The 25,613-nt window shown below is 50.9% G+C and overlaps 1 protein-coding gene across 5 annotated transcripts in view; it reads right to left on the reverse strand.

Annotated features, from left to right (window-relative positions):
* The window catches only part of HERC2 (HECT and RLD domain containing E3 ubiquitin protein ligase 2), a 1,676,463-nt gene that overhangs the window by 533,174 nt on the left and 1,117,676 nt on the right, over positions 1-25,613 (reverse strand). For all 5 annotated transcript variants that reach the window (XM_086934186.1, XM_086934185.1, XM_086934187.1 and 2 more), the window contains exons 69-70: positions 17,140-17,331; positions 7,997-8,150 (exon numbers count right to left, since the gene is read on the reverse strand). In XM_086934186.1, the coding sequence (XP_086790312.1) occupies positions 7,997-8,150; positions 17,140-17,331 (346 nt within the window). The remainder of the gene's footprint in view (positions 1-7,996; positions 8,151-17,139; positions 17,332-25,613) is intronic.

The raw sequence follows: 25,613 nt of genomic DNA on the forward strand, positions 1-25,613 counted from the left end.
TACACTAAGCCAAAATGCATTATTACTCTTTTTTCAAGGTGGTGTTTGCTATCCTGCCACTGTTATTGTTTATCTGTACATGCATTCAAGAAATGTATTTCTTTTTAAAAAATGTAAAAATACATTTTTCAATACGAAAAATCAATTACATAAAACGCTTTACTCAAAAGGTAAAACAAGCTTTAGCAATGCCAATTGGACTGGCTGTAAAGTAGACAGCATGATAATGGTATGTGTATGAAAGCAAAGAACGGTAGAATAATATTGGTGTTGTGTAAAATGTCAGTAGACAAAAGCCCTGTCAAGACAGACCTAAAGATCTAGGTAGGATATCTGTAAGAAACAGTAGTTAGTATCAGATTCATTACCTTAGAATATCCCCAGGGCGTCAGACTGGATCCGGAAACTTTTGCGTAGCAGTACCCTTGCACGTCGGTAGGCGTCGCGGCTCCGCGTCCGTCGTCGGCGTCGGGATGACGTTGCCGGAGTACTTAGACGCCGCCCTCGAGCGCTGACGAAAGGTCTAATACATAGCTTTTCCGCGCCAGAAACACAGAGCCATGACAAAAACCAATACTGGTGCCATGAAACTAGGGCCCTGAAAGGGGATGACCTTAACCCTAGATATCGGTTCGCAGAACGGGGAGGATGGGTGTGGCGGTAAGGAATCTAATACTAACTACTGTTTTTACAGATATATCGTTACCGAAGGTAAGTAACTTGTGCATCTGAAAGAAACAGGTTAGTATTAGATTCCTTACCGTAGAATAGATACCCCAGCAATACCAACCCCGGTGGTGGGCCTTCGAACCAATGATCACACCAGAAAGTCCTGGAGAACGGATCGGCCGAAAAAGCCATCTCTCTGGACTTGGCTGTCCAGGCAGTAGTGTCTTGCAAACGTGTGCAAGGAGGCCCACGTAGCTGCCTGACAGATGTCCTGCAAGGGAACTCCTCGATCCAGGGCAGTAGTAGCCGACTTGGCCCGAGTGGAATGGGCCCTCAGCCCAACAGGGGGCTCCTTTTTAGCCAAAGAGTAGCATACCTTGATGCACAACACAACCCACCGAGAGATGGTCCGCTTGTGCACCGCCCGACCTTTCTTCGCGCCCACGTAACCAACAAAGAGCTGGTCGTCCACCCGGAACTGGCATGTGCGATCAAGGTAGAAGGAGAACACACGTTTTGGTTCCAGATGGTGGAGCCTCTCTTCCTCTTTCGAGGGATGCGGAGGAGGAAAGAAGGTGGGCAATGTGATGGACTGCCCGATGTGAAAGGCCGTAACCACCTTGGGCAGGAAAGAAAGAAGAGTTCTCAAGACAACTCCGGATGGACAGAGAGGAAAGGAGGCTTACAAGATAGAGCCTGGAGCTCACTCACCCTCCTGGCAGAGGTGATGGCAACCAGGAATGCAGTCTTAAGAGTTAGAAGACGAAGAGGGCAATTGTGAAGTGGCTCGAAAGGAGCGCACATCAGATAGGTTAGAACAAGGTTCAAGTCCCACTGAGGCATCACGAAAGGAACAGGAGGAAACATGTGCGTGATGCCCTTCAAGAATCTATTTACAACAGGGGACTTGAAAAGAGAAGGCTGATCAGGAAGCCTCAAGAAGGCAGAAATGGCAGAGAGGTAGCCCTTAAGAGTGCCCAGAGCAGAGTCCTGCTGGGCAAGAGAAAGAAGGAAGAGGAGAACCTCTGAAAAGGGGGCAGAGAGAGGATCCACAGCCTTTGCTGTGCACCATGCCACAAATTTGGTGCACGGCTGTTAACGAAAGTGATGGCGGTGGTCGCAGCTCATCTGCGCAGACTAGAGATTTCAGTCTTCCCTTTTCTCGACGACTGGTTGTTGAAGGCGGGCTCGCCCCAGACAGTCATCTCCCACCTCCACACGGGGGAGAGGGAGATCAGAGGCCTCAGGTCTCTGGTGGAGTCCCAGCTCCACATCAACCTTCTGGAGATGATGGCAATCCGGCTTGCACTGAAGTCATTCCTTCCCTCTGTCCGGGAAAGTGTAGTGCAGGTGTTCGTGGACAACACCACCGCCATGTGGTACTGCAACAGACAAGGCGGGGTGGGGTCGTGGACCCTTTGTCAGGAGGCTCTGCGCCTCGCCAGGGAATCACCCTGATGGTTCAACACCTGGCAGGTTCCCTGAACGATCAGGCGCGACCGGGCCAAAGTCATCCTTGTGGCTCCGGACTGGGCACAAGGGTTTTGGTATCCCGAGTTACTCAGCATGTCAGTCGATCCCCCGATTCGTCTGCCTCTTCAGGAGGACCTTCTGTCGCAGTAGCAGGGGACGATACTCCACCCGAACCTGTTCAGCCTCCACTTACATGCGTGGAGATTGAGCGGCGGCAGTTGAGGCCAATTGACTTGCCTCCTGAAGTCTGTGATGTGATTCTGGCAGCCAGGCGTCCCTCCACAAAATCGGTATACGCCTGCAGGTGGAACAAATTTGTGGCATGGTGCACGGCTGTTAACGAAAGTGATGGCGGTGGTCGCAGCTCATCTGCGCAGACTAGAGATTTACCGATTTTGTGGAGGGACGCCTGGCTGCCAGAATCACATCACAGACTTCAGGAGGCAAGTCAATTGGCCTCAACTGCCGCCGCTCAATCTCCACGCATGTAAGTGGAGGCTGAACAGGTTCGGGTGGAGTATCGTCCCCTGCTACTGCGACAGAAGGTCCTCCTGAAGAGGCAGACGAATCGGGGGATCGACTGACATGCTGAGTAACTCGGGATACCAAAACCCTTGTGCCCAGTCCGGAGCCACAAGGATGACTTTGGCCCGGTCGCGCCTGATCTTCTTCACACTCTGGGCAGCAGTGGTATAGGCGGAAAGGCGTACACCACACCGCAGCTCCACTCGCGACAAAAAGCGTCTCCGAGCGAGTGCCACCTTGGAAATTCCAACGCGCAGAACTGCCGCGTTCTCTTCGGTGGCGAATAGATCTAACCCAGGCTCTCCCCACTGCCGAAAGAGGCCTTTTGCCACGTCTGAGCTCAGACGCAATTCGTGATCCATCATGCACCGGCGACTGAGTTCGTCCCCCCTGGCGTTCAGGGAACCTGCCAGGTGTTGAACCATCAGGGTGATTCCCTGGCGAGGCGCAGAGCCTCCTGACAAAGGGTCCACGACCCCACCCCGCCTTGTCTGTTGCAGTACCACATGGCGGTGGTGTTGTCCACGAACACCTGCACTACACTTTCCCGGACAGAGGGAAGGAATGACTTCAGTGCAAGCCGGATTGCCATCATCTCCAGAAGGTTGATGTGGAGCTGGGACTCCACCAGAGACCTGAGGCCTCTGATCTCCCTCTCCCCCGTGTGGAGGTGGGAGATGACTGTCTGGGGCGAGCCCGCCTTCAACAACCAGTCGTCGAGAAAAGGGAAGACTGAAATCTCTAGTCTGCGCAGATGAGCTGCGACCACCGCCATCACTTTCGTTAACAGCCGTGGGGTGCTAGTAAGGCTGAAGGGGAGCACGGTAAACTGAAAGTGCTCGTGGCCTACCATAAACCACAGTTAACGCCGGTGTGCCGGCAGGACGGGGATGTGGAAATATGCGTCCTGCAAGTTCTACGCTACCACCCAGTCTTCGGGATCCAGGGCAGCTAGGACCTGAGCCAAAGTCAGCATCTTGAACTTCTCCTTCTGGAGGAAGCCGTTGACGCTCCGTAGGTCCAAGATAGGGCGTAGGCCTCCTTTGCCCTTCTTGGGTACCAGTAAGTAGTGGGAATAGCAACCATGTCCTACTTTTGGCCCAGGAACGCGAACAAGCAAGTGATCCCCCGACATGCGGTGGTACTGCGGTGGCATGGCTGGAGGGGTCTTCTTGAAGGGGAGGGAGTAGCCCCTTCGGACGATTTGCAGCACCCACCTGTCCGATGTGATGGAGCGCCAGTGAAGGAGGTAATGGCGAACCCTGCCCCCCCCACTGGCATCGAATGGGCATGAAAATTCAGACTAGGAGGATTTTGAGGCAGATGCTGCGGGGCGGGTGTGGACTGACCTTTCCGTTGTCCCCCGGCACCGCCATGGCGGTTACCAAGTCCGCGTTGAGGTTGGTTCTGCGGCCTCTGGCTAGCTGGAAAAGAGGGTGCTCTTCTTCCTTGGCCATGAAAGGGACGAAAGGCGGAAGTTTGCTGGTGTTGGCCGAGGCCCAAGAACTTGGCCGTAGCCTTGGAGTCCTTGAAACGCTCCAGCGCACTGTCCGCATTGTCGCCCAAGAGGCGATGGCCATCAAAGGGCATGTCCATAAGGGAGGCTTGGACATCGCCCGAAAAGTTGGCGGACCTCAGCCAGGTGTGGCGGCGAACCGCCACCGTCGTTGCAATCGCCCTGCCTAGCTAGTCCGTGGTATCCAGTCCACACTGAAGGGAATAGCGTGCTGCATCCCTTCCCTCTGCAAGAGCTTGGGTAAGCTTTGCCCGGACCTCCGTCGGGCACTGCAGCAGCACTTCCGCAACCGTATCCCACAGAGAGTGGGAGTAACGGCCCAAAAGGCAGGTGGTGTTTAAAGACTGATCATACCTTTTGGATTCCCCATCCGGAGGGGCGGTCGGGAATGCAGTCGGGGAGGTTGAGGCCTGGATCACCAGGCTCTCAAGGGTGGGGTGAAAGGACAGGAGACTGGGGTCCCCCGGAGCCGGGCGGTGGCGTCGGGCCACGTTCCGATCTACAGGGAGGCCTGTAGAGGGCTTAGACCAGGTGCCTAACAGAACGTCAGTAAGGGCTTCGTTGAATGGCAGGAGAGGCTCCGAGGAGCTTGCGTGCGATTTGAGCACCTCAATGAGGAGGTTAGTCCTCACGGCCGTGACTGGGAGCTCAAGAGCCAAGGCCTTGGCTGCCCTAGTCAACACCACACTGTTAGCAGCCCCCTCCTCCGTAGCTACGGTAAGAGGGGAGACAAATCCAGTTTCTGGTGAAGTGTCCGAACCCCCGGTCGTGTCGCAGGGTAGTCAGAAGACCGATGTCGCTTCTTCGACTTCTTGTGCCTCAACTTACCTGAGGACTTGGAGCCCAACGAGTGGTGTCGACTCGCTGAGATGTGATGACTGTGACCCCGTAACCGGTCCGTCAATCTCCTCCTGGACAGACTGCCGGATGTCGAGGTGCTTACTGGACCGCTCCCGCCTAGCCTTCGACGTCAAGGCCCGGCTGTCGGGGCACAACTTGTCATCGTGGTCGGCCCGAGGCAGTAAAGGCACCAACAGTGGGGGACATGATACGGTTACAGTCGTCGCAGGGTTTGCACCCGGGCACCCCCATCGGCACCGGAGTCGAGAATCGACTCGAGAAGATCCAAAAGAGATCGAAAAAGTTAGTCAAAAATTGACTAGGAGTACTGCTCTTCCCGGATATGCGCTTGCTGGCGCGGAAAAAAGAAGAACTGACGTCAGCGCGCAAGGGCGGCGTCTAAGTACTCCGACGACGTCATCCCGGCGCCCACGACGTCGACGACGGACGCGGAGCCGCAGACCCCTACCGACGCGCAGGGGTACTGCTACGCAAAACTTTCCAGGTCCAGTCTGACGCCTGGGGATATTCTAAGGTAAGGAATCTAACACTAACCTGTTTCTTTCCGATAGCATTGTACAGTGCAGTACTTGAAGCTGCTGTCTAACAAGTTCATATATCAGTGAATAGCAATAAGAGAGAAAGAGAGAGAAAGTAGCAGTGGCCAGCTGTCCTCTCAGACTCACTTTAACTCTTTGTCAGAGGCAGCAGTGAAAACTTGCAATGTTGAGTTTTGGAGAACACACATATTCATAATGTAAGTATTAAGGACAAGCAGCCAGATGACATCGTTGTGCTCTCTTACAACGTTGACTTACAGAATCCTGCACAATATAGGGTTTATGTTGAACTGTATCTATGCTTAGCACTATTTCCTTATTTTTGAGCCATTCAACAGTGTCGCCATTTTTCGCCACTATTTATGACCAAGCATGGCTTACTCAAAAACAAGAAAGACTTTTTGAGAAGCCCTTTATTGTCTACAGGAAGTTGGTAACCGGTTGAAAATGATAAAGTGTTTATTAAAAAATGCATTGGAAAAGGTAAAAAAAATAAGCTCTCTATATTATTATTATTATTCTGAGTTTTATATAGCGCCTGGTTACCAAAAGAGGCATCCCAGCGCTCACCAGGAATGAAACTACAGAGTAATGCGGGGGATTACGCAGAAAACAGAAAAGTTTTTAAAAGCTTGCGGAACCGAAGCAAACTGGCTTCCGCACGAAGTTGTAGGGGAAGAGAATTCCACAGAGTGGCTACGTTTATAGAGAACCTTCTGCCACCAGTTCTTACTTTCTTCACTCTCCCCACCTGCAGAAGATGTTGGTGGTCAGACCGGAGAGAGCGGAGGGCTTTGTAGGGCTGAACCATCTTCCCCAGAATAGGTGGACCTGCCCCATGCAGGACTTTATGAGCGATGCAGAGTGACTTGAACTTCACCCTGTCCCTCACAGGGAGCCAATGCAGTGCCTTGAGCGCAGGGCGAGCAGATTGATGTCTGGGGATACCCGTCAGAATCCTGGCGGCCGCGTTCTGCACTTGCTGCAGTTTATTCATGGTAGATTCTGGAGCACCCAGGAACAACGCGTTGCTGAAATCCAGCCGCGAGATGATAAGCCCCTGGATGAGAAGTCTCCTAGTGGCCGCTGGGAGCAGCGGAAGAATCTTCCGAGCCGAGCGGAGCAGGCCAAAGCACACGCCAGCAGTCTTTTTGGCATGGGTTTTAAACGACAGGTCCTGCTCAAGCCAGACCCCGAGGCTCTTAATCTCCTGCTTGGGGGTGGGTGCAGGTCCAAGGCAGTCGGGCCAGCTGCTGGGAGACAAAGATGGAGAGGAGTTTCCCAGCAGCATCAGCTCCGTCTTGGAGCCGTTGAGCTTTAAAGCTGAGCTGCACATCCATGTATAGATCTTCTCCAGACACGAGTGCAGCCGGTCAGGATGGTGAGCCGACTGGGAAAGGCCTACCACCAACTGAGTATCATCAGCATAACTGATGATTTTGATACCCAGCGGCAGTACCACACTCTCCAGGGGGGCCATATAGACGTTGAATAACGTAGGGCTCAATGAAGAGCCCTGTGGCACACCACACTGGAGAGGGATTGAAGATGATTTTTCAGGGCCTTCCCATACCTCGAAAGTGTACTTTAAACTGCACGTACTCTGTGTCTAATATCCTGTAATTTAATTGGAACCATATGAATAAACATATTTAATTGAACAAATTATTCAAAACTAAGATCAAATAAATACATACCAGAGAAGTACATATCACTATATTTAGAAAAGGATTATGTATGGCTATAAAAATGGTTACATTCAGCGTTTTAGGTCTAGATGAAGGTTAATATCAAGAAATGATTATTATAGGGGTTAAGGTTAAGAAAATGGTAAGAACAGAACTCACATTAAGTGACACATTCGGGGGTAAAGTTACAGTAGAGAAAAAACACTGTGGGAAACCGTTCTGATTAGTGCATGGCTAAGGGTCAAGGCTAGGGTCATCTTGGTTTAAGGTTAAATGCCAAGGTTTGATTTGGGGTTATGCTATGGAGAGGGTAATAATCAGGGTCAAGGTTTATATTGAGATGTTTGTCAATTATTGTTTGGGCAAAGATGAAAAGACAATGTAGGGGCTATGGGCATAGGTATGATTAAAGTAATAATTAGGGTCAATAGTAGGGCCAGTTTTGTGGTTATTTATTGGCATGTGTTCAATTTTATGTTTTTCTATCACAAGAAATCAGAAAAATAAACAACCAATATTGCTAAAACAGGAGGATCACTGAAAATCAATGCAGATTTTTGAATGAGTCCCTAAACTGAACCAATGTGTAATGGCAGAGATCAAGTTTTCTACACTTTAATACCTAGTACAAATTAAATGTCTTAGTCCCAAAAGGAAACTCATGAATTCCTCCACTGTCTTCTTGCTCTCCTATTTTATATTTGTGCACTGAAAACATAACTTACCTGGTATTTTGACTGTCCCACTTGTGCTTGTATCATCTGTATATGGGTGACAACTTTCCACCACCACTGGTTGGGAAGAGAGACGGCCGCTCTGTGAGTCTGTTGCCACATCTTCCAATTCTGTGACACACAGCTCCAATAGCATGTCAGCAACCTATAGTAACATACACTGATATGTTTAACATGACAACTAAGAAAACAACAAATGCATTACTGTTTAAGAAAAACAAGTCATCACTTCTACATAAATTACTTACATAATAGTGTCTCTTCAGGTGGGCACACTAATCATGACCTGCACTTTCAATGCATTTTACAATATTTAACATGATAATTTGCCCTCACTTGCTATTGGTCATTTCCTAATTCCAATATATGAATAGACGTGTCATATTTACACCTTTACCATTTATTGAAATATGACTGTATTCTCACCTATGTTAGTAGGGCACCATATTGGATACCCTGGAGAGGTGAAAGTGCAACCTGAAGGTAACAGAGAACCATTGTGTTACAATTGATTCGAGCTTTTCAAATCCTCAATGTATGAGTTACTTACCTTGGGTAACCATGTATCTGGCAGAGATGATTCTAACTGCAGATTCCTTCACGTAGAATTATCCCCAGGCGTGAGACTGGACACAGGCAGTTCTAGAGTCTGGTTGATATGGAACTGTGAAACCACCTTAAGAAGGAACTTAGGGTTAGTGCGAAGCACCACCCTGTTGGAATGAATCTGTATGAATGGCTCTTGGATAGTTAGTGCCTGGAGTTCACTAACGCATCGTAGTGATGTAATCGCTATCAGGAAAGCCACTTTACATGTTAAGAACTAAATCTCGCATGAATGCAGTGGCTCAAAAGGTGGACCCATCTGTCTTGTGAGGACCACATTCAGGTTCCATTCAGGAGCTGGTGGGGTCCGGGAAGGAATGACTCGTTTGAGTCCTTCCAGAAAAGCTTTGATGGCAGGCACTCTGAAAAGGGAGAGATGCTGCCTGTTTTGGAGATAAGCAGCTATTGCGAATAAATGTATACGAATGGAAGCATAGGTCAGATTACATTTGTATAGATGTAACAGATAACAAATGATGTTTTGAGTAGATGCGTCCAGCGGGTTGATGTTGTGGTCTGCACAATAAATGACAAACCGCTTCCATTTCGCCACGTAGCATGCTCTGGTGGTGGGCCTCCTTGCCTCCCTGATGATGTCCATACAATCAGGAGGCAAGTTGAGGTAGCCAAACTCTAAGACCTCAGGAGCCAGATCGCCAGGTTGAGCTGTTGCGGATCTGGATGCTGAATGTCGCCATGGCTCTGCGTCAAAAGCTTGGGCGTGAGGTGCAGCCTTTGATGCGGTACCACGGAGAGTTCTAGAAACATGGTGTACCATGGTTGGCGTGCCCACGTCGGAGCAACCAGGATGAGAGTCATCGAGTGTTGCTTCAGTTTGCGTGCCACTAGCGGTATTAGCGGTGCTGTGGGAATAGTGTACGCAAATATGCCTGACCAGTTCATCCATATCGCATTTCCCTGCGACTGTGGGTGTGGGAGCCTGGCGGCAAAGCTTCGGCATTTTGCGTTTTCCCTTGTGGCGAATAGGTCTATATCTGGATGACCCCACTGCTGGAAGTACGGGCGGAGTACTGATGGATGTATCTCCCACTCGTGCATCTGGTGGCTGTGCCTGCTGAGCAGGTCCGCCATCGGATTGTCCTTGCCTGGGAGGTGTTCTGCCATGAGGAAGATGTTTCTCTGGATGGCCCACTTCCACATGCTCTGAGCCAGGTGAGACAACTGTGGAGAGTGTGTACCTCCCTGCTTCTGTATGTAGCACATGGCCGTCATGTTGTCCGTCCGGATCAACACTACCTTGTTGCACAAATGTACTTTGAATGCTTTCATTGCCATGAAGATAGCCATCAGTTCCAGAAGGTTGATGTGCATCTTCTTCTGCTGTGCTGTCCATAGTCCCTGCACTGTGTAGTGGAGTACATGAGCTCCCCATCCCTGGAGAGATACGTCCGTCGTCAGAATAATCTGTGGCACAGGCTCTTGGAACGGTCGGCCCCTGCAAAGGTTTTGTGGGTTCCACCAATGCAGAGAATTGTATGCACGACCGGTCACCAACACTAGGTCTTTCAATTGTCCGTGAGCCTGATTCCACTGACGTGCCAAGCACTCCTGAAGCGGACGCATGTGTAGTCTCGCGTGCGGGACTATGAAGATGCAGGAGGCCATCATGCCTATCAACTGCATGAACACTTGTGCTGGAAGCGAGTGTTGTGGTTTGAATTTCCAGATCAGCAATTGCATGCTGTTGATCCTTACTGAATTTGGCTGTGCTTTGGCTGCCAGAGTGTCTATTGTCACGCCCAAGCACTGCCGTACGTGGGCGGGCTAAAGGTGGGACTTTGGATAATTCCGTGAAAACCCTAGATCGTGAAGAAGGTGAATGGTGTGGGACATGTGGGTGGCACATTGTTGGGCCGACTTCGCTTGGATAAGCCAGTCGTCCAGATAAGGGTAGACGTGAACGTTTTGTCTCCGTAGGTGTGCTGCCACTGTCGCTAGGCACTTGGTAAACACCCTGGGTGCTGTTGTCACTCCGAAAGGGAGGACCTTGAACTGATAATGCTGATCCTGAATGGTAAATCTGAGATATTTTCTGTGTGACGGGTGTAGCGGTATATGGAAATATGCATCCTTCAGATCTAGTGTTGCGAGGAAATCTCCCTGACTGAGTAACGGTAGAACCTGCTGTGATGTGAGCATGTGAAAGTGTTCTGACAGGATGTACTGGTTTAGGGGCCTGAGGTCCAGTATGGGTCTGAGGGACCCGTCCTTTTTTGGGATCAAGAAGTACAGCGAGTACACCCCTGTACCGCTTTGTTCGACCGTACTGGATAAGCTGCCTCACCCACCTGTCTGTAGTGATGGATTTCCAGACCGGCAGGAACTGTTGTAGTCTCCCCCCGACCGGTGTTATATGGTCGGGGGATAGTGACAAGACGTCACTGTTTATTAGTGGCGGAGGATCTGGAGTTGTTGTTTCCACGACCTCTGCCCTTGGTGCTGTTTCCACGATAGCCACCCCTATTGTTCTTATTGTAGGTGGTCTGCGTGCCTCCTTTACTGTATTGTGTCTGCTGGGACACCTGGCCTCTGGAAGCTCCTCTATTGTTGGAGCGACGAAAAGAACCACCCCTGAACTGCTGCGACTGTAGTGCCCCCATAGACTTTGCAGTCTCTGTGTCCTTTTTAATTTTTTCTAAGGTGGTGTCCACTTCTGGGCCAAACAAGTAATCAGGGTTAACTGGCTGATTGAGTATGGTGGTTTGTATCTCAGGCTTGAAGCCGGAGATTCTCAGCCAGGCGTGTCTTCGTAACATAACGCTTGTATTAATAGCCCTGGCTGCAGTGTCTGCTGCGTCTAGCGCACACTTAATCGATGCGTTGGATATAAGTTTCCCTTCTTGTATTAGCATCTCTGCTGCCTCCTTATACTCATCTGGCAAATGTTGTAACAGGGTCTCAAGTGTATCATAATGAGCCCTGTCATATCTGGCTAAGAGTGCTTGTGTGTTGGAGATTCGCCAGACATTGGCCGCTTGAGCTGCCAGCCTTTTCCCTGATGCTTCTAGCACTTTAGATTCTTTGTCAGGGGGAGGAGCATCACCCGTGGTCTGCGAGTTCGCTCTTTTACGAGCATTTGAAACAACCAGAGAGTCCAATGGCAACTGTCCCCTGATATACTTAGAGTCCACAGGTGCTGGTTTGTATTTTTTTTCAATTCTGGGGTTTACCACTCTCGCCCTCGTGGTCTCCTTAAAGATGTCTCCAGCGTGTTTCAGGACACCTTTAAGCATGGCTAGAGTCTTGACAGTTCTCTCTGAGGTCGAGAAGGTGTCAAATAAAAAATCCTCTTCAATAGGGTCAGCATGGAGTTGGACATCGTGATCTTTTGCCGCCCTCTCAATAAGTGCGTTAAACGCAGCCGTGTCTTCTGTAGGTGAGGTCTTAACAGCATAGGTATGACTGTCAGGGGCATTTTGTGGCTCCCCTGGGTCAACAGTGTCTGCCCAGGGTTCAGTGTGGTCTTCTGGATCAGTGTCTACAGGATAACTGTAATCCTCATTGTCACCATCCCCTACATCCACATCTGAATGTGTGGGTGAAGAAGGAGCAGGTTCTTGACCATATTGTTGTAGAGGTTCAAAAAGAATTGGTGATGTTGCAGAATCCCTCTTTTTCTTTAATGGAATTTTATATGACCCCATAGGCTGTTCTGGGACGATCTTTCGCTTGAAAATGGAAAGTCTACCAGTCTCAGCGTCAATGAATTGCCTCGATTGATCTTCCTGCAGAGGCTGTTGATGCTTGGTGGCCCCTACCGTAGTTGTAGGCTTCGGCCCCATTGACACCTTCTTGGCTGCTTCGATGCCCGTCTTAGGGGCGAACGCCTTAGGTGCCACTGGCGGCGGCAGTGTAAATTTAATCAGTGCCGACGACTTCGGAGGTTTACTGACTGTCTTCAGGGGTTGAGTGGCCTTCGGTCCGGCAGCACTAGCCTTCTCCTTAATGCGTTGCAGCGAGTCCGACACCTGCTTCGAAAAGGAGGCGGATGGTTGTGTTGACTTGACGGGGTCCTTAGAGCCACTGCTCGTTTTGGACTCTAGGTCTTTACTGACCTTTGCTTTGTCGAGTCATCGCTTAGGATCGAGAACGGTCTGCGTTTCGAGTCCTTTGTTTGTGTCGACGGTCTTCGGCGCTGACTTCTTCGTGTCTATGTCCTTGACCTTTTTCTTCGGTGCCCCGGCTTTCGGCTCGATACCCTTTAGCGACATCTCCGGGTCGATAACACTCTTCTGTTTTGTCGGAGCCGATGCTTCAGAAGCCTTTGATCCGACCAAAGTAACGTGTACTTTCGGTTTCGATTTCTTCTCCGGTGCTTTTGGTTTCATAGTCACCGATGATTTTGGTTTAGATTTTGATCGATCAACCGATGGCTCTTTGGAAGTGTCCGTAGCCGGGCCTGGAGGCGAGGCTGTAGAACTATGCGTTTGATCTTGGGTAAGGCCATTTGGCGATCCCTCGACCTGAGCCTCATAGAGTGTTCTAGTCTCGGCCCCTATATCGACAGTTGGGCCTAGCTCCTCGCTCGAGCTATCTTCTACGGCCCCAAGGGCCTCATCGTCGTCTCCTACCTCGTCGACGATGTCTTCATTATTGACCATTTCCACGTCCGCGTCGTAACTGGAGTCGATCTCTGATGCAGGATCAGACTGGTTCTCTTTAACTTCCTGCTCGACTCCCTCATCATCCTCGGCATCGAAGATGTTCACCGGGTCAGGTGCCGTCTGCTGGGCTTCCTTCCGCGCCCCGCGTCGAAGGCGAATCGTCTTCTTGGATCGGAACCGAGAACAAACCATACAGCTGGCTTCATCGTGATCCGGAGACAGGCACTTGTTGCACACCGGGTGAACATCGATGTGAGGATACTTGGAGTTGCAAACGGGACATCTCTTGAACGGGCTCCGTTCCATGATGGATCGTCGATAAGGCCTCTGGCGTAGACCGGGCCTTCAGTGCTGAAAGCCACACGGCTCTTCTTGACGTCCGGCTCGAGGACAGAGCTGGAACAAGTACTGGGCACCGATCGCAAAGACAATACCGACGGTAACTAAAGGCCTTTTGGCCAAATATAAAGTCTTTTATCGATTCCGAACTTGAGTTAACAAATATACATACGAACCCAATGGCGGAAAAAACCAATCTGAGGATGCCCGTGCGCACTGTAGTCCAGGGGAGGAGCCACCTATCTCGTGATACTTCGAAGACTCTTCCAGGACAACAATGTGCAATCATCCGAACCCAACACTAGGCGGTGATCTATGCACAGATATGAATTCAGCAGCCCACATGCCTCGAACTTTCCGGATCCAGTCTCACGTCTGGGGATAATTCTACATGAAGGAATCTGCCGCTAGTAGTCTTTATCAGATATCATGTTTGGCACAATGATCCATATGACTCAAAGGTTCAGAACATGAGAGCAGTTTGCTATAATGTCCTTGATTTTACAGTACTTCTTACTTTGCCATTTTTCATATTCTGAAAATGATCAATTTATCCATGCACAGGAGATTTGTTTCAAGCCTGAGAATGTGCTTTGCCAGGCATCATCTTGTCCTGAAAGTAGTGACTACAAACATTACAGAACATGAAGAATACAGGAAATAGAGTGATGGAATACTGTGGAACCTGCCTATTTCTACAGGCTTCTTTCTTCTGACATCATCAATTAAGAGTAGGATACTTGAGAAATGCAAATTTTAGTATACCAACCTGCATGCCAGCAACTGCAATGATTGCACATTTGTTGCCTTGGTTGGTCAACGAAATAAAAAACTGAATTAAACGTCTCAGTCTACATTCATAAAATTTTTCTCTATACTTTTAAGTGTGCCCAAGGAATGGCTGCAGTGTACCTTAAGTAGAAACTACTGCCCTATTACCCAATGTCAATTTTTGAGATATAATAGGATCTTATTTTGATTCCAAATATCAAGCGTAAGTACAGAACAAATCAGACACCTTCCACTCAGGACCCTACAATCTGCTTGTGCAAATCAGTTTAGGTATTATTCTTCCAGTGCTATGAGTAGTATTCACTGTCCATCTGAGCCTTGTTTCGGTTGGTTTTTTGAATCTTTAATACTGACCAGCTTTCATTTAATGTGGTTCAAACACCTAGGTGAATTTTAGTTTGTTGCCCATGCTAAATATACTATTGGTGGCTGGCTCAAAGAGGTGCCAGCTCCACCCGACACACTGTCTCCCCTCACCAACTATTTGCACAGGGTTTACAACTTTGACAAGAAAACAAAACAACTCAACACATTGCCTGTGAGTAAACGTTGCACAAAAGGAGGAGGGTTTCAATTACTGCAGAAGTTGAAATTTTCAGATGTGACAGGTGTTCAGAGTTGACTTCCCTGTCAGAGGTATTGGAAGTGTAGCATATCATCTAGTGGAGCATCATTGGTGCTTGCCCATCATCCATATCATATAAGATACTAGGACTGCGCCTGTGTGGGACCAGGAAGAAAACAACGGCTTGCATCCTTGCCTTTTCATACTACATAGTGGGCAAAAGCTATGACGAGTGCAGGACTGGAGGCGCATTCAGAGAAAGGCCATGCACCATTTGACATGTAAATTTAGATCAACCTGCACAGGTGGGTGGGAGCTTGCCAGGGTGGGGTTGCCTGTGTGAGGGCACAACTCAGTCATAGTATGCGTTTTGATGCCCCAGGTCAGTCAGTATCTAATATTGGTGACCAGCCTCATCATACAGATGACATTTGTAATAGGAATATGGCTATCTTAGATATAAGAGTAGCTTGTTAGGGGCATAACGAGGATCCTATGTTAAATAGGAGCATGCTTGACATATCGGGCTTAAACTAGGCAGTAATCACTCTATCCATTACACAATGCAGCATCTTTGGCAACACTCTGGTTATAATTGTACAAAAGTGGCCCATCAGTGACGTATCCAAAGGCATTCGTAGCAATGATATGGCTTTGCCTCAATAACAGGGGCCAATCAGCGAAATAATGAGGGAATTGTTGGTGACATTCTGGTTAGCCAAGAAAAACGGCAGCACATGCATAGCATATATGTGTTTGCATTCTTTGAAACATCCTGATTATCATTGGCACCGCAGCAATAGGTTCTTGTCTTATTGTGGCTATTCTTCAAAGAAATCTGGGTTTCCTTTGCATATTTGAGGGGCATAAAGTTTACTTAAAATAAACAACCCAGTTATTGGAGGATGATGGCCACTAGACATCAAAGGCAAAATTGGCCATGTGTGACAACAATATATGTGAGTGCTACAAGAAAATGACAACCTGATGTTTGGGGGATCAAAAACTGATTTACTCAAACTGAATATCTTGTATTTTGGGATAATGTAGTACTTCCATGAAAATGAAAAACTACTTAATTAATGGTGAACTGTCGTCTCAGAAACTGGAAAAATAATTTTGCAGACAAGACTGCATTTTGGAAATGTATTTAAAACTGATATCGGAATGAAAATTCATCCTCAGTTTAGGATGATTACGGATTGATTTGGTACTAGAGGAGACTTACTTCTATGGCTATTTTCATGACATGTGCAGTGGTTTTGCATCATCTACTTTCCTCAAGGTTCTATAATTGTATCACTAAAGCTCTCGGTGCTTTTATGACTATGTAATTTGCCTGTAATTTGATCCTAAGATCCTTATGTAATCTGCATCATAGCAGCTGTCTGAGGTTTGAATCGCTCTGCTGTTTTTAGTCTGTGATTGTTGGCAGCGGCGGCTCCTCCGTTATGGTGGAGGAGTGCCGCCCCGCCTGCTGTGAGTGCAGCAGGCACACACATTAATAAAATGGTAATAAATACCATTTTAATAATGTATCCCAGGCTTGTGCTGTTACAGCGCAATGGCAAGGGGCAGGGCAGAATAGTGAAATTGCACTATTAATGCAGCCCCATGCCAGTGCGTATGTCAGATTGGCCATTTGTCTAGAGCCGGCCAATCTGACATGCGGACTACAGAGCCTGCAATTACAAGGCTGAGAAATGGCCGAGGTATTGCAGCCGCAGGCCCCCAGCCTCAAAATGAGCACAGGGTTTGCCTGCTCCAACGAATCCTGGAGCTGCGGAGTAGCTCCAGGATTCAATAGTTTCGCGTTGTACAAGGGCTGAAGTCCTTCCCATTTTCGCTCTAGCTGGCACTGATGAGAGCGTCAGGAGGATGAAAGAGACCACACCCAGAGCTTACACTGCAGGGAGGACACAGAAAATGGCATTGGGCGGCAGGCGGAAGGTAAGTTTTTTAAAAAAAATGTTTAAATGCTTTATTTGTTGTCTGTTTCAACTTCCTCTTCTCCATTGTCCACCCCATCGTCTCCCCACCCGACCAATCTGCTTCACACCAGCCACTACTGATTGTGAGATATGTATTTGTTACCCCTTGACGTACACCACCTTTACTCAAAGTTTAAGACTAAATATAAAAATATGTTACAAGGGCTTTCACTGCAAAGTACCACACGTGTTTTAAGAACATTATTTTTGACCAACCTGTGGATAAGCAGTTCCCATGCCTGAAAGCACTGCTGAAAGGACATCCTTTCCCTTCTCACCGGCACGGTTGGAAACTGCAAGCTTCAGCAGGTCAACTAGAACCCGAGTGTCATCTGGCACAAGAAGGCTAGTAAACTCATCCAAATACTGCGGTTCTGGCCCAGATACTTTACTTTGGCTTTCAACATCCTACAGAATAAATTGAGGAAGATAGTGATTAGTGCTTTAAAAAGAAATCAAGAAGAAAAGGAAGCAATGTAAAGGTGGCCAAAATGGGTCTCACAATGGTAATCTAACTGCCTATGTCAAGGTACAAACATAAATCTGAACAATTACATGCACTGATTTACATGTCTCAGAGAGATTCTTGTACGTAGTACTGCCAAAAACACATCATATAACTTCAACACAAGAATGGAATTCATGTTTTAGATTTACCACAAATATCTTTAAAAAGTTTTACATTGCAATCTAGCTCTCTCCTTAGATAAAGATAGAATGAAACACGTAAAACAAATTAGGCAGATTCACGATCAGCGTTTTTGTACAACCTCAACAACGTTTACAGAAAGAAGTCTAGAACACAGAGCTTTAATAAAAGTGGGACTTTTTTAAGCCTTTGTGGAATGGAACGAGCCTTCTTTCCTCGTTGTTTCCAATTTAAGTGATTGTTGAAGCTTGTTTCAGACAATGAGGGCATTGAGCTACTTACCTTTGGGACAGTTTCTGACTAATATACCATGTGTCCTACATAGATTAATTTATTTTCTGCAGTTACAGGGACAGCATGAATGTGAAGATAGCAGTACAAAAGGGGGGGGGGGGGTGATGGACGGAGCACCTGAACCAATCAAACACTCACACCCAGTCAACAGATCTGGGTTTAATCCATCACCGTTTTTTAGCCACACCCTGCCACCCCAGTTCAGACATGGCCATATGCAAATCAGTCTAACTCTGTGCCTCATGGGAACAGTCCAGCCCGAACTGCCAAGCCAAGCCATGCCTTCCCTGGACCGGAAACAAGCTTCCTAGGAACAGTTTATGCCATTTCACTCGTCTTCAGCCAGGCTTGCTTGAATCCAGTGGCAAAGTGAGCAAGGGACTCATGTCTGAGCATACCCTGCCAACTTATGGCGAACAAAGCGGTACAAAAGGGGGTGGTGATGGGCGGGGCATCTGAACCAATCAAACCCTCACACCCAGTCAACAGATGTGGGTTTAATCCATCACCGTTCTTTAGCCCACTCTGCCACCCCAGTTCAGACATGGCCATATGCAAATCAGTCAGACCCTGTGCCTCATGGGAACAGTCCAGCCCGAACTGCCAAGCCATGCCTTCCCTGGACCGGAAACAAGCTTCCTAGGACCAGTTTCTGGCATTCCAGTACAGGGTCAGACTTGATTTGCATGTCTGAACTGGGGTGACAGAGTGGGCTAAAGAACGGTGATGGATTAAACCCAGATCTGTTGACTGGGTGTGAGTGCTTGATTGGTTCAGATGCTCCGTCCATCACCACCCCCTTTTGTACCGCTTTGAATGTGAAGATAGGCAAAGTCAATAGCGGGTATTGGAGAAAATCTAGTTTCAGTGTATGTTTAACAAGAACAACAACCTACACCACAGGTGGACTCTTCACCCCTTGTACAAGGAGCCATTACTTCCCTCATGCATAGTTTTGACCCATATCTCCACATCACAGAGGCCAGAAAACTGTATTGATAATTTTAGCAGCCAATATAAGGTTAGGCATCCCAGAGAAGAAGCGGATGACAAATCTGTTAAAGGGATAACAGATTAATCATTAAATTCAATTCAATAATCTTTATTTTGGCACATTATGGCCATAAAAGATGCATAAAAACAAAAAATACATGTCGCAATAGAGGAATAAATAATTTACATAATGTCGGATGGGGTTTGCAGAAATACAATAAAATCCATAATTTAATTAAGAAGGCATATATAAAACATTTACTTAAAAACATTTATACATATCCAGTAATTTAAATTCCCAGGAGCATTTAATAAATGTACAACCAATAGATCAGAACAACCTTATCCAGTACAAAATAAATGCACACAGAACTACCCATTTATAAGTCCAAACCCAATTTTTTTTTGTTCAAATCTGTTTTTATTGTGAACACAGCGATAAGCCTACAACCCCTTATCGGGGCCGGCCGCGCAGAAAAAAGTCAGTAGGCGTAATTAACCAGGGGAGGTGGAATCCTTAACACAGCGCCCTGCCTACAACCCCCGGGGGGGCCGGCCGCGTGGCTTAGGGGAGAATACAGCAAGAGGTGGCATATGCTGGCAATGTGTCGTTGTGCGGGGGAGGCGCGTATGGGAAGGAGAGCAGTGGTGTCACATTTTCAAAGGCCCAACAGGGACCAAACTGCCCCAAAGAGGGGCGGAAGCCAGAGTGGCAAGCAGGAAAGAAGAAAAAGTCGGAAGAGGAGGAGCAGTGGTGAGGTGGAGAGGGGCCAGGGAGGTGTGTCTGCGGTCGCCTATAAGAGATGTAAAACGCAAACCAGCACTGGGGGAAGCGACTAAGAGCCTAGTCTGCTTGGATCAGCAGGGACGAGGGCGTCCTCGAACAATTGCAGAGCGCGGAGCCTGGGAGGCATGTGGCGGGCATAGCTGATGGAGCACAGGTGGCGCACGAGAGGTTCCCACACTGCCTTGAAGCGTACCCCCCTCAATTGTATCCGCGCAGTGAGCAGCTCCATGGTCAGGACCTGCCAGAGGCGCACGAACCAGGAAGCTATCGGCGGAGCCTCAGCCCGCTTCCAGTACAGAGCAATGAGTTGCTTGGCAGCGCCTGACATGTGAAGGGTGAGAATCCAGTCGCTGCGCGTGAGTGCTCTAAGTGTGGGTGGTCGAATGCCCAGCAGGAGTGTGCAAACCTCTTCAGGGAGGGGAAAACCCAACACCTTCTTAATGTGACTAAGGACCTCCTTCCAAAAGGCAGCCAGGGCAGGGCACGACCACCAGACGTGTATGAAGTCACCAGTCGCAGCCACACCTCCAGCACAGCAGTGAGGAGGTGGGGAACATTTTGCTGAGTCGCAGGGGGGTGTAGTACCATTGCGTTAGCATCTTGTACGCGTTTTCCCTCTGCGGGATGCTGCGGTAGGTTTTGGGGATGTCATTCCAGAGCCTAGACCATTCAGATGGCGTGATTTCTGTGCCAGTCGCCGTCTGCCACTGCCTCTGGTAGGGATGCGTGGGCGGAGTGGGGGGGTGCTGCAGGATGTTGTAAATTTGGGAGATGAGTCATTTCAGTCCCCCGAGGGAGCGTGCCAACTTCTCAAATGGAGTATACGCCCTGGAAGCAGCCTGATACATGTCGTCTCCCGAGGTCCAGTGACGCAGCTGCGCATACTGTAAGCTGGCGGTTAAAGGGAGGCTAAATTCTTCCCTGCAGTCCAGCCATGATTTAGGCGACCCACCGAGAAAGAGATCTCCTGCAACCCTGCAATCTCCTTGTGTCCAGCTCTCGAAAGCTCGGGTCCGGGCAGCAGGGGGAAAGTGTGGGTTACCTGCAATGGGGGTATGCGGAGAGGGGAACGTGGTTAAACCCTTGGACACTGCCACTCGGTCCCATACCTCAAGCACCGTCCTCGTGGGGACTGCCATATATGCGCTTCTGGAACGCGCCACCCGCGGTAACCAAGGCAGGTCCCATATGGTGCGTCCCGTGACCACTCGGTCCATGTGGAACCAGTGCTTGTCGCTTTCGCGTGCACCCCATTCGATCACGAACCGGAGGTGCGCCGCCCAATAGTAGTGGAGGAGATTCGGGCAGGCGAGGCCGCCCCTGTCTCTCGGTTCCATGAGGACTTTCTGCGAGAACCGGGGTCGCTTACCTCCCCATATGAAGGACGTGAGGTCGCGTTGGAGGTTCCTAATGCAGTGGATCGGGATCGGAGTGGGGAGGCACTGGAAAACATAGAGAATGCGGGGGAGGACCGACATCTTGACCGCATTGAGCCGCCCCAGCCAGGATATCATCAAGAGTTTCCATTTCCGCAGGTCTGCCAGGACTTCCTTGCGGCAAGAGGCCCAGTTTCTGGAGGACCACGAGTCGAGGTGGGGTGTGATGTCCAGACCCAAGTATTTAATGTGGTCATCCGCCCAACGTTAGGGCGTGACCCCCTTCAGGAAGGAGACCTCCTCTTCGGGGATGGTGAGGTTAAGTGCCCAAGATTTGGTATGGTTAATTTTAAGGCCGGACGCCTGCTCAAACAGTGAGAGGGCTTTGTGCACCGCTGGGAGGGAGACCCGAGGATTCGTAAGAGTAAGAATCAGATCGTCCGCGAATAGCGCTACCTTGTTGGCGCGTCCCCCGTGGGGGATACCATGAATGTCAGGAGCGCGCCTAATCAGCTCCGCCAGCGGCTCAACCGCTAGAGCGAACAGGAGCGGCGAGAGCGGGCATCCCTGCCGTGTTCCCCTGTGAATCGAAAGCGGCGAGGTCAGTTGGCCGTTGACCCGAATTCTAGCCTGTGGCCCGAGGTAAGGGGCCATGCACCTGGAGATCATGTTAGGGCCAAGACCTAGTTTCTTGAGAACCGCCCGTAGGAAGGTCCAGTCGACCCGGTCGAAGGCCTTTTCTGCGTCTAGTGAGAGGAGGCAGGCCGGGATTTTCCAATGGTGCACCTTTCCCACCAAGTGCGCCAGCCTGCGAACATTGTCGGCTCCCTGGCGATCTCGTATAAATCCCACCTGGTCCGGGTTCACCAATCCCGGCATGTGTGGGTCCAGCCGTTTGGCCAGGATCTTAGTGTAGATCTTGAGATCGGTGTTAAGGAGGGCGATGGGGCGATAGGAGGCACAGAGGTCGGGATCCTTCCCAGGCTTGGGGATCAGGGCAATTTCCGCCAGACCCATATCGGGGGACGGGCCAGTGGTGTCAGAGAAGGAGCCGTAAAGCCGCAGCAGATGCGGGCGGAGCTGGGTCAGGAACAGGCGATAGAAGGCCAACGGCAGGCCGTCCGGCCCCGGGGTTTTCCCCACAGGGAGGTCCTTGACAGCTTCCGTTATTTCCTCCTCCAGCAGGGGACCCTCCAACGAGGCTGCACACGCCGGGGACAGTGGAGACCCCTCGAAATCCGCGAGGACGGCCTCCTGTGCCTCCGCGGAGGTGGGCTCCTCGGCATACAGAGAGGAGTAGTAATCGACAAATGCAGCCTGCTTGGCCTTCTCAGAGGTGACACTGGTGCCATCCTGCCGCTTGACATTGGCGATGTGGGCCCTAGCGGCACGTGCCCGCAGCCTGCCGGCCAGTAGGCGACCAACCTTGTCCCCTCCCTCGTAATACCGCTGCTTGAGCGCTAGCAGGGAGTGCTCCGCCTTGTTGGTGCGCAGGGTGCGGAGTTGCCCCCTGAGATTGGCGAGAGTTCTCTTTGACGCCCGCGAAGGGGAGTCCCGGTCCCGGGCCTCCGCCAGTTTGATCTCAGTAGCCAGGTCGATTTCCATCTTGAATGCTTCCTTCCTCCGTGCCACCGCCAGGGAGGTGATGTGGCCCCGAATGGTGGCCTTGAAGGCATCCCAGACCGTGTGGAAGGGCAGGTCAGGGGTGTCGTTAACGGCGAAATACGAGTCTATGGCGTCACGGATGCTGGCGACGTCGTCCGGGTCCCGAAGGACCCTCGGCGGGAACACCCACCTGCGTTCACGAGTGGCGCGGGCCAGGGGATCCTGAAGCAAGAGCTCCACGTGAGCGTGGTCCGACAGGGAAATGTCGGATATAGCGGCAGCTAAGGAGTCTCGGGCCAATTCAAGGGAGGTGAAGAGATAGTCGATCCGGGAGTACGTCCGATGGGAGTGTGAGTAGAAGGAGTAGTCTCGGGCCCCCGGGTTGTGGTAGCGCCACACGTCCACGAGTCCCAGGTCGGTAAGTTGCGTTCTAAGGGTAGAGGACATCGCTCCTGCACCGTTAAAGGGGGCTCCCGCACGATCTAACTCTGGGTCCCAAACAAGATTGAAGACTCCGCCCAGGATCACATTGGTGTCGCCCGATGGGAACTGATCCCGCAGAAGTGCCTGGAGGTATTTGTCCTACGACTGGTTGGGCGCATACACACATCCTAGAGTGAACTGTGCACAGCCCATCTGTACCGTGGCTCGGAGGAACCGCCCGTCAGCGCTCTTGAAGGGTTTCACGGATCCCCGCCTAATGCCAGCCCTGCAGAGGATTGCCACCCCCGCTGTCTTGGTGTCAGAGGACGCCCAGTATTGTGTGGGGTATCTAGGGTGCACCATGCGTTTGATGTCCCCCCTGAGAAGATGTGTCTCCTGGAGGAGGATAATGTCAGGGGAGTGGTGTAGGAGGTAGCGCCATATTTGCTTCCGCTTGTTGGGGGAGTTGAGCCCTTTGACATTGAGGGAGAGGACCTTCAGGGGTGTAGGAATGTTCGCTGTCATAGCACTAAGGGGGAGTGAAGTCGCGTAGGACCCAGCGTAGCAGACCCCCCCGCAGAGAGGACAGCGGCAGCCTCGTCTCGCCTCCAGCGCGCCAACCCCCGCAGGACCCACCATGCCACCCCTCCGCAAGCGCGGGAAGAGAGTAGTAAGAGAGGGCAGTGTGAGGGAGAAGTAGGAAGAGGAAAGAGAGTAAAAAGAGAAGAGGCGCAGAGAAGAAACAGAACCAAAACAGGCCAACAGGGCCAGTGCACATTGTCCCAGGTACCGGACATCCTCTACCCGAGGGTTTGGATGAACTCAGGAATGTCACTTCCTACGGGACAAAGGGAGGGGGCGGAGATGTGGGTAGGTGAAATGGAGTCGAGTCGTCTCAGAGTCCGTGCACCCCGCTGCCTCAAGGTAGTCCGGGGGGTGTGTCGAGCCGTGGGACCTACATGGTCCATGCAGGTGCCTATAGGGCGCTGGGGCTCAGTGGAGTGGCACATGGCCTGGTAGAGGCAAAGGGTGTCGTCCATTCCCTTTGACCCCCGCTAGTGAGAGGGGGGGGGGGGCCCACCCCCAAGAACAGTGGGGTTAAGTCACCATAGTGGATGAGGACAGACCAAAGTGCCCAGAGGGCAAGCGTGTGTTCAGGGCAGCTTGAGTCACAATAGCAATGGTCAGCGGCCTTCCGGGGTCGAGGGGCGATCCCCACCTTCAGAGCCAGAGGCGATAGGCTGGGAGGCCTGCTCCTCGCGATCGCCCTCAAGGGAGCGGATGTGCGCGATGATGTCCTGCTTGGTCTGCGAGGTAGAGAGTGCGTCCACCGGAGGGAACCGTCGACGTTTGCGCACAATGGACCATTCTGAACGTGGAGGTGCCTTCTCCGAGTGGGGAGGGCGAGTTGGACTGTGGTCCGGGGATTCCGGCATGCCTAGCAGTTGTGCCGCTTCTCGATAGGACCTGAGGGCCCTGCGCTTGCCCTCCCACCTGAAGATGAGCGCATAAGGATGGCCCCACTGGTATGAGATGTTGAGGGTCCGGAGCCTCTCTGTGACCGGGCGGAAGACCTTTCGTCTATGGAGTGTGGTGGGGGCTAAGTCCTGGAAAATCTGGATCTTGTGGCCCTCATACCGCAGGTCCGGGTTGTCCCTAGCCGCCTTCAAAATGGCCTCCTTCTCAGTGAAGTAATGGAGTCTGGTGACGATGTCGGGCAGGAGGCCCGCTTTACCTCCCGCTCCAAAGACTCGGTGTGCGCGGTCGAGGCGCGGCGGGGGGGCGTCTTCCTCGCCCCACAAAGCTTGCAGGAGTAGGGCCACGTAGGCCATGGTATCAGTCCCCTCTTCTCCGAGTGGCACACCCCGAATGCGGAGGTTGTTGCGGCGTCCCCTGTTTTCCAGGTCTTCCTGCTTGATCTGGAGCTGGATATGTTGCTCTTCAAGGGTCGCCACTCTCTGCCATATCTGCTCTAGGTCCTCGGTGCGGGAATCGACCGTCTTTTCCAGGCCGTCGACCCGGTCGCCAAGATCGGTGACTTCCCTGCGTAGTTCTTTGACGCATGTATGGACCTCCGTCCTGAGGGACCCAATCTCAGTCTTTAGATCAGCCATGAAGGAGGACATGAAGGCCTGCGTCACCGGCGGAGAGTCGGCCGGCGGTGGGAGTTTAACCCCCGATGATGATGGGGGGCCCCCGGAGGATGATGGCGAGCCCGCCTTGCCCCACATGGAAGCTACCGATGCTCCTCTGGTCGTCGTGGACGGGGGGTCCGGCTTGTTCCCCTTGCCGCGGGTCATGGTCCACTCAGGGCGTCAAGGGGCAGTGGGAGGCTGGGTCGGTCACTGCACACAACCCCTGGTCGGTGGTGGGGGATAATCAGGGGGAGGTTGCGCCGGCGCCTCTGTGATCCAGCCGCCCGGGTCCCACGGTCAGGGGCTCAAGACCACGAGGCAGGAGATGGCGGTGCGCCCGCTGACAGAACGCGGGACGCACTCAAGCAGTAGTAGGCCAGTAGTAGTCCAGGATGTGAAGGGGCCGCTGGAGCGGGGGCAGGCGGCGC

Source organism: Lissotriton vulgaris, chromosome 8 (genome assembly GCF_964263255.1).
Source record: "Lissotriton vulgaris chromosome 8, aLisVul1.2, whole genome shotgun sequence".
NCBI classification, from domain to species: domain Eukaryota; kingdom Metazoa; phylum Chordata; class Amphibia; order Caudata; family Salamandridae; genus Lissotriton; species Lissotriton vulgaris.